Source organism: Oncorhynchus keta, chromosome 14 (genome assembly GCF_023373465.1).
Source record: "Oncorhynchus keta strain PuntledgeMale-10-30-2019 chromosome 14, Oket_V2, whole genome shotgun sequence".
NCBI lineage: Eukaryota > Metazoa > Chordata > Actinopteri > Salmoniformes > Salmonidae > Oncorhynchus > Oncorhynchus keta.
In genome coordinates, this window is record NC_068434.1 from 13229755 (window position 1) to 13238438 (window position 8684).

Below are 8684 nucleotides of genomic sequence, written 5' to 3' on the forward strand. Positions count from 1 at the left end.
TATTTGCATATAGGGCTCCCATAACTCTGGTTATGGCACACCGGTCTGTGTAGAGTATGGGCCTGAGTCGTGCCTGTCAGTGGAATATGAACATACTTCAATGAACTCTGCCCACAAGAAAATATTGTTTGTTTTATTTTAGTATGTTGCACTGAAAAGGTTGAATATTCTGTTGATTCGATCACAATTCCCACAGTATAGGGAAACGTTGATAGTGTTAACTAAAGGGGAAAACTCTAGAACGTTGATATTGTTAACTAAAGGGGAAAACTCTAGAACGTTGATAGTGTTAACTAAAGAGGAAAACTCTAGAATGTTGATAGTGTTAACTAAAGAGGAAAACTCTAGAATGTTGATAGTGTTAACTAAAGGGGAAAACTCTAGAACGTTGAAAGTGTTAACTAAAGGGGAAAACTCTAGAACGTTGATAGTGTTAACTAAAGGGGAAAACTCTAGAACGTTGATAGTGTTAACTAAAGGGGAAAACTCTAGAACGTTGATAGTGTTAACTAAAGGGGAAAACTCTAGAATGTTGATAGTGTTAACTAAAGAGGAAAACTCTAGAATGTTGATAGTGTTAACTAAAGGGGAAAACTCTAGAACATTGATAGTGTTAACTAAAGGGGAAAACTCTAGAACGTTGATAGTGTTAACTAAAGAGGAAAACTCTAGAACATTGATAGTGTTAACTAAAGAGGAAAACTCTAGAACGTTGACAGTGTTAACTAAAGGGGAAAACTCTAGAACATTGAGTGAAGCTCAATCTTGTGCTTCTCTGAGCAGGGTGATATTTCTTCTGCACAGCAGTCCCGGGGGCTGAGTGCAGCTTAGTTGGAAACATAAAAAATGAACAACAAAAGGGATGTGTTATCATTATGGATTGCCTAACACCGCCCACAACCAGTAGGCTAACTAATGCTATTAACACACAGTTGTCTCAGGGAAAACTATTCAGACATAATCATATTCAAAGCACTGTTCAAGTTTAGTGGGCTGTTTCAGAAAAACATAGCCAAAGTCTAGCAATTATCCCAGTAGCTGTTATCCACGTTTGACTAGAGCAGGGCTCTTCAAACCTGCTTCTACAGAGCTACAGTCCTGTAGGTTTTCACTCCAACCCTAATCTAGCAAACCTGATTAATGATTAGCTGGTTGATAAGCTGAATCGGGGTTGGAGCAAAAACCTACAGGAGGGTAGCTCTCCAGGAACAGGACTGTTTTGCAAACATTCCATAACTGCAGCTGGTAGTAAATCCCCAACCTTGGCTTTATACCTGTTCATTAAAAATAAAGAGAGTCGCACATTTATAGGGTAAAACACCCAACGTTTCGGCATCACTGTGCCTGTTCAGACAATACCCTCCAGGTGGCAGTAAATAGGCAACCTTGGCTTCATTCCTGTTCAGACAATCCAGGTGGCAGTGTGCACTCTTTCAGTTTGTTTACCAACTCATAAAAGTAGTAGTAGAACAAAATTGACAACTTCTGTGTGCTCACAGATGCCATAAAGGGAGCGATACAATGTTGGGATCTCAATGAATAGAGCCTACATTGTCTAAGGAAACCGCTGTCCATTGGTTAATACCTTTATGAGGAAATAGTTCCCACTGTACATGGAACTGAAATAGTGCTGCCCAATCAGCCATGTAAATCTGACTCTGGTACTTCCTGATTTCTGCATCATCCAACAAAGAGTACATAAAGCATAGCCTTCCTTTCAGACTAGGTCTATTCGTCTGCCTTCTACATGTGTAATCAGTGTGAAGTTTGAATAGAAAATGTTGCCGATCGAAACGCAAGCGTGCAAAATTTTTTGGCCAAATATACTTGGTCAAGGATTTACATAGAGCATTGCCCCTCCTCTCTGCATTATCAATGACAATCACATAGAGGTAGATCAGTACTGCACATGTGGATACATAAACGTCTTTAGTTCTTACCTGTGTGGGGTTTCCTCAGGTGGCATGATCTGAGTTCATGTCTACCGCAGCACGCTCCCTTCCCTGGTTCCTGGATGAGTACAGAGTTCCTGGACCTCCTCTCAGACTGCTCTGGATTGGAATGGTAGCCTTTACTACGCACTGGGCCTGCCTCGCTCTCACTAGTCTCCGTCTGCTCTGGTCTCACCTCTTCCTCCACCACCGGCACATCCTCCTTCTCCTCTTCCCCCTCTTCCTTATATTCCTGTGATTGTTGTTGTTGCGGTGGCATTGGTGTTGTTGCAGCTGTTGCTGGCCCTGTGACAGGAATTGCAGTCTCACACTCCGTGGTGTTGGCTGTGCTGGTGTCTGGCAGGAGGGGCTTGTCTGTGGCAGCTTGGGCAGGCGTGAAGAACACTTGGGATGTAGAGACGACATGGCTGAAGTTGCTGTCTGGCGGGTCGGCTGGGCTGGGTGCGGGTAGCGCATCCACCTCGGACACAGTGTCCTCTGTGATGGGGACATTAAACTCGGAGGGTGTGAGGACTGTGGTGTGGTCCTCAGACAGCATGGGCGACTGCAGGGAGCTCTCCCCCAGCAGCTCACCTGGCCACGAGCCCAGGGTACCCCCGGACGCTGGGGGCTCTATGCTCACCTCTGTGGGCTTGCACTGCTCAGAGTTCTTGGAGAAGCGGTGGTGTGCAGAGAATGACTTGGGCAGCAGCTGTTTCTTCTGCCTGGATGAGCGTTTGCTGCCGCCGCTGTAGTCTTCCAGAAACCCAGAGTCGTCTCCCTCATTGGTAGCTGAGCTGATGCATTTGATGAAGACATTCCTATTGGCCGTGGAAGACACCTTTTCAAAGTCCTCAGTCTGCGAACGGGTGATCTTCTTCTGCCGGTGGCCACCGAAGCCAAATGAGTGCCGCGTCTTGGCCCGTGGAGGCCCAGCGCCATCGTGAAAGCCCATCTGAGGGTTGGCCTGGCTGCCGTTAGAGTCCTGGGCTGGATCTAGCGGAGGGGTCTGGATGCGTAGTGGTTCGCTGTTCCTCTTGCTGCTGAAGCGGATGGAGGGCGTGCGGAACAGGCTGCGACGTTTTCCCGTGCTGCTGTTGCTAGAGTTGGTGCTGGAGGGGGACGAGGTGTGGACGCCATTGCCCACGCCGCCTGAGGACGGGGAGGAGGGCAACGAGTCCTGCCTCTTACTCAAGCTCCTCCTGAAGATGGGCAGCCTGGAGACGAGCGTGGAGCGGCACGACCCTGATTCGCCCATCAAGGTTAAGCAGCAGTCAATCACTCTGCAAAACAGACATCCCATCACAGTCAGAGAGTGAGACACAGTGAAAGGGCTTCAGGTTGATTTTTTTTTTAAAAGGTCCCATCAAAAACAAAAATGTTCTGTGAACCTATAATTTCAAGTAGGCTATAAATGAATTGGAATAAGCTTGGTTATAGGTTAGGATATAGGATGGACTACGCCTATGCGGTAATAAGTTGTTTTACCTACCCATGGGCCTTCAAGTAAGGAATGTTTCCATTCACTTTAACATATCTTTCATAGACATGGTTCACACAACATAAATCAATTACCCTATAGGCTATAATACATAAATAGTAACTCCCTTTAATATCTAAGCCTGTTCAAATAGAATGTGTTGCATATCCAGGTTAGAAATGTCCTAGGAGGGTATTATCAAACTTTATTATCAAAGTTTTACATTCCAGCAAACTTCCTTATCTGTAACTAAATCTACCTCAAAGTCCCACAGAGATAATAGCCTAAACCAGAGATACTGTACTCTGGTCTGTTTTCACACAGTTAGACTAGTGTGGCATTTCTATGTAAAAGGACCCATGAGCACTGTTAACTTGATTATGTCACTCTAAGTGCAAATTTAGAAATGAAAAAGACCTAGCTAGTCAACAGGTTCCTTTCAAAATGTTTAATAATTTTTAAAAAACATGGACTTTAAGTTGGAAGGATTTGTGGAAAACACTATATGGGAGATGCTAGATAAATGTACGAAGGCGAATCTGCTTATCATTGCAAAACATTATGACATCAAAGTGGCACATGCCGATTCAAGAGCAGTTGTCAAAGAGTTAGTCTACAGCGCATTCGGAAAGTATTCTGACCCCTTCACTTTTTCTGCATTTTTGTTATGTTACAGCCGTATTCTAAAATTGCTTAAATCAAAAAAGATCCTCAGCAATCTACACACAATACTCCATAATGACAAAGCGAAAACAGGTTTAGAATTTTTTTGCAAATGTATTAAAAATAAAAACAGATACCTTATTTACATACGTATTCAGACCATTTGCTATGAGACTTGAAATTGAGATCAGGTGCATCCTGTTTCCATTCATCATCCTTGAGATGTTTCTACAACTTGATTCCACCTGTGGAAAATTAAATTGATTGGACATTATTTGGAAAGGCACACATCTCTCTATATAAGGTCCCACAGTTGACAGTGCATGTCAGAGCAAAAACTAAGCCATGAGGTGGAAGGAATTGTCCGTAGAGCTCCGAGACAGGATTGTATCCAGGCACAGATCTGGGGATGGGTACCAGACCATTTCTGCAGCCTTGAAGGTACCCAAGAACACAGTGGCCTCCATCATTCTTAAATGGAAGAAGTTTTGAACCACCAAGACTCTTACTAGAGCTGACCGCCCGGGAAAACTGTGCAATCGGAGGAGAAGGGCCTTGATCAGTGGGGGTGACCAAGAACCCAATGGTCACTCTGACAGACCTCTAGAGTTTCTCTATGGAGATGGGAGAAATTTCCAGAAGGACAACCATCTCTGCAGCACTCCACCAAGACTCTCTGACCATGAGAAACAAGATTCTCTGGTCTGATGAAACCAAGGTTGAACTCCTTGGCCTGAATGCCAAGTATCAAATCTGGAGGAAACATGGCACCATCCCTACGGTGAAGCACGGTGGTGGCAGCATCATGCCGTGGGGATGTTTTTCAGCGGCAGGGACTGGGAGACTAGTCAGGATCGAGGCAAAGATGAATGGAGAAAAGTACAGAGAAATCCTTAATGAAAACCTGCTCCAGAGCGCTCAGCACCTCAGATTTGGGCGAAAGTTCACCTTCCAACAGGACAACGACCCTAAGCACACAGTCAAGACAACGCAGGAATGGCTTTGGACAAGTCTCTGAATGTCCTTGAGTGGCCCAGCCAGAGCCCGGACTTGAACCCGATCCAACATCTCTGGAGAGACCGGAAAATAGCTGTGCAGCAACGCTCCCCATCCAACCTGACAGAGCTTAAGAGGATCTGCAAAGAGAGAAACTATCCAAATACAGGTGTGGCAAGCTTGTAGCGTCATTCCCAAGAATGCTCATTGCTGTAATCGCTACCAAAGGTGCTTCAACAAAGTACTGAGTAAAGGGTCTGAATACTTATGTAAATGTGATATATATTTTTTTTTTCCATAAGTTAGAAAAAATTTATAAAAACCTGTTTTTTCTTTGTCATTATGTGGTATTGTGTGTAGATTGAGGGAAAAAAACTATGTAATCAATTTTATAATAAGGCTGTAATGCAACAAAATGTGAAAAAAGTCAAAGGGTCTGAATACTTTGCGAAGGCACTGATGCTCCTCATTAATTTGTACTTTGCGCCTCATTCACTCAGCCTATTGAGTCTACTGAGTCCTACTCACACAGAACTACCCTAAGCCTTGACCTCTTTCTCCCCTCTCTCTCCAAATGAAATCCTGCAACTAGTGAGGTCCGGCCACCTACAAGGTGTCGAAAGCATTCCACAGGGATGCTGGCCCATGTTGACTCTAATGCTTCCCACAGTTGTGTAAAGTGATGTCCTTTGGGTGGTGGACCATTCTTGATACACACGGGAAACTGTTAAGTGTGAAAAACCCAGCAGTGTTGCAGTTCTTGACACACTCAAACAGGTGCGCCTGGCAGCTACTACCATACCCTGTTCAAAGGCACTTCAATATTGTGTCTTGCCCATTCACTCTCTGGAACACATTCACAATCCATGTCTCAATTGTCTCAATGCTTAAAAATCCTTATTTAACATGTCTCCTCCTCTTCATCTACACTGATTGAAGTGGATTTAACAGGTGACATCAATAAGGGATCATAGCTTTCACCTTGTCAGTCAGTCATGGAAAGAGCACTCAGTGTATTTCATAATGTGTAGTCTAACATGTGTAATGATGTGCCAAATCTGTGATTTAGTACATTATTATAGGGTAAGAATTATTATAAACTCCCTCAATATTTGCAGCTGTAGGTAGGGCTGGGCAATATAGCCTACAAATCATCTAAAAAATGTTTAAAATTTATGGCCGATTTACGATATCTTAAAAAAATATATATATATTAAACTTTTTCTCCAAATAAGCTTTGTTGCACAATTTAAAGGTCAAAACACTGCATTTAAAACAGTAGGGAATAATATGATTAATTCAGGGATCGTCAAATTATACCTAGGCTAAATATAAGCCCTCAATCATAAGACCTCGTGTAATTCACTGAGTGGCAAACAATGTTAACAAATCAAGCACTTAATACACTGGTCATACATATGCTTGACATTGATGGTGAATGGCCAAGTATTCACTACCTGCTGTTTTTCTTTTCTCATGATTGATGTTGACAAAGAGGTCTTGAAAATTGGAATTGCTGTTCTGAAAATGCAACCAGCACAAACACGCCATAGACTTGCATCCCAAATGGCACTATTCCCTTTATAGTGCACTATGTTTTTTTCAGAAGCCATAGTCATTCCATTCAGACCAAGTCTGTTTCCAGACAATGTGCCCTTTTTAAGATAAGATGATGCGGCTTGATATGCTGCTATGGTGTATTGCCCATGTCCCAACTAGTCAAGTTATGTAAGGTCTTCCCACAGTTCATTATTCATAGACCTACACCTACATATTTCTCCCCTCTTTTAACGTTAATGGCAGAAACAAGGTGTATAATAGAATGTGACTGATGGGTGTTTCCTGAATGACAACAGCTTACATGTAACAACAACAAACTCAACCAGATACTGTACTGCAACTGCTATTGTCTTCATGTAATGAATTACCTAGCTATGCATCATCTCACTAAACACAATGACCATTAGCGGCTATATGACTCCAAAGACGAGACATTTTTACCTATTTCAATTCAAGGCATATACAAGGCACATAACACTTAATATCATCCTATCCTAACAAGACTAGTTAGGTCTTCAGTTGAATGCAATGCAGTAACTAGGTAGTAACAAGGTAACTAACTATAATGTAATAAATCACGCCGCACAAAACCCCTTCCATAAAGGACACGGGCAGTACTGTAACGTTAGTAGCTATGACAACTAGTTAGCTAGCTAATCCCTTGTTGAAAACACTTGACAGTTGTTGCACTGGTGTATATAATGCCGGAAACGAACTAGCTAACGTTAGGTGCTGTTAGATTGCTATTAAAATGTTAATATGGGTATATTGATACCTAACTAGATGTCAATCTTGATTAACTTCAGCTATTAAAATGTCGCCTATTGTCGCTAGCTAACGTTAGCTAGCTTCAATCTCTGCACGCAGGATAGCAGGTCGATCTGTCAAACGTCAACAATTTTGAAGCTGTACGTGCCCAAACATAATCTCAATGTTATTCTTGGTAAGGACACATTCAACTGGAAAGCCATGGACCAGGCAAGTAATTCAAACCAAATACATCCATGATACCAAAGTTGCAGACGACGACTCAAATCTAGTTATCACCGAGCTGTTTTTAGGTGACAAGCAAGGTGCATGTGAGCCCTCGAGACCCGGCGAAAAAGATGCGGCTAACTTAACAAGCTAAACTAGCTAATGTTTTACCTTCAGCTGAATTCCAATGTCCAGGCCGCTCCTTTCAGTGAAAGACGAAGCTGGTCTGAATATAATTACATCTCTAATGATTCAATATTAACTTAACCATGGTGTGCAAACGCATGAAAATCTTATGGAAATAGCTAAACTATTAATATATATATATATCGCACAAGTGCACCTCAATGACGTGGAATGTCTCTCATCCTCTCTTCCGTATTACACAGACCACGAGCGTGGATGACGTACACCTCACACCTTCCCTGAAGAGTGAGCCGCATCTTCATGAAGCTGGTGGTGCTTCTGATTCAATTGCTGGCCTGAGGATGCCATTGAGTTATGGATAATGCTGAGCTTATTGTCAAGCAACAGTATGGCCACTAACAAAAATATAATTGTTTAAAAAATATTTTTTAAATTAAGCATTACTTTGTAATAGTGAATTTGCGCTTGAGAAAATATCAACATGCAAGAATAAACAGTTGAACTGATTTATATGGAGAAATTAGTGTCCACATTTTTTTTCACTATTTTATACCATCTTTTCTTAATTAGTATCTTAATTACAGGTGAGCCGTATTTCAGTCACCCTGTAGTCCAGTCAGGAAACCAAATGATAAAAGCATCTTTATATAACACACAGTATGATTGCATAATTTATTTTCTGTATTGATTTGTTGCTACCATTAATATCTAAATCCTCATTGATTGGCTAAATAAGTCTCAACGCTCTTGGACAGTGATGTAACCTGGGGTCATTGGCAGTTTGTCTTTCAACATCAGGCCCCCTCACCAAGGCAACCCAGCCTTACAGAGATGAAGGGTTAAAACCGTCGGTCCTCTCCCCGTCTGAGGAAAGGGGTCCGCTGCTGTAGTCTTCTGGTACCAATTAGTTTCCAACTACAACAGTCATCAAA

At 42.4% G+C, this 8684-nt stretch overlaps 1 protein-coding gene across 2 annotated transcripts in view; it reads right to left on the reverse strand.

The window, feature by feature from the left end:
• The window catches only part of LOC118392864 (serine-rich coiled-coil domain-containing protein 1-like), a 113312-nt gene extending 105331 nt beyond the window's left edge, over window positions 1–7981 (reverse strand). For both annotated transcript variants that reach the window (XM_035784840.2, XM_035784841.2), the window contains exons 1-2: window positions 7777–7981; window positions 1941–3214 (exon numbers count right to left, since the gene is read on the reverse strand). In XM_035784840.2, coding sequence (XP_035640733.2) covers window positions 1941–3189 — 1249 coding nt within the window. In that variant the 5' untranslated portion in view covers window positions 3190–3214; window positions 7777–7981. The remainder of the gene's footprint in view (window positions 1–1940; window positions 3215–7776) is intronic.
• Window positions 7982–8684: the final 703 nt, after the last annotated feature.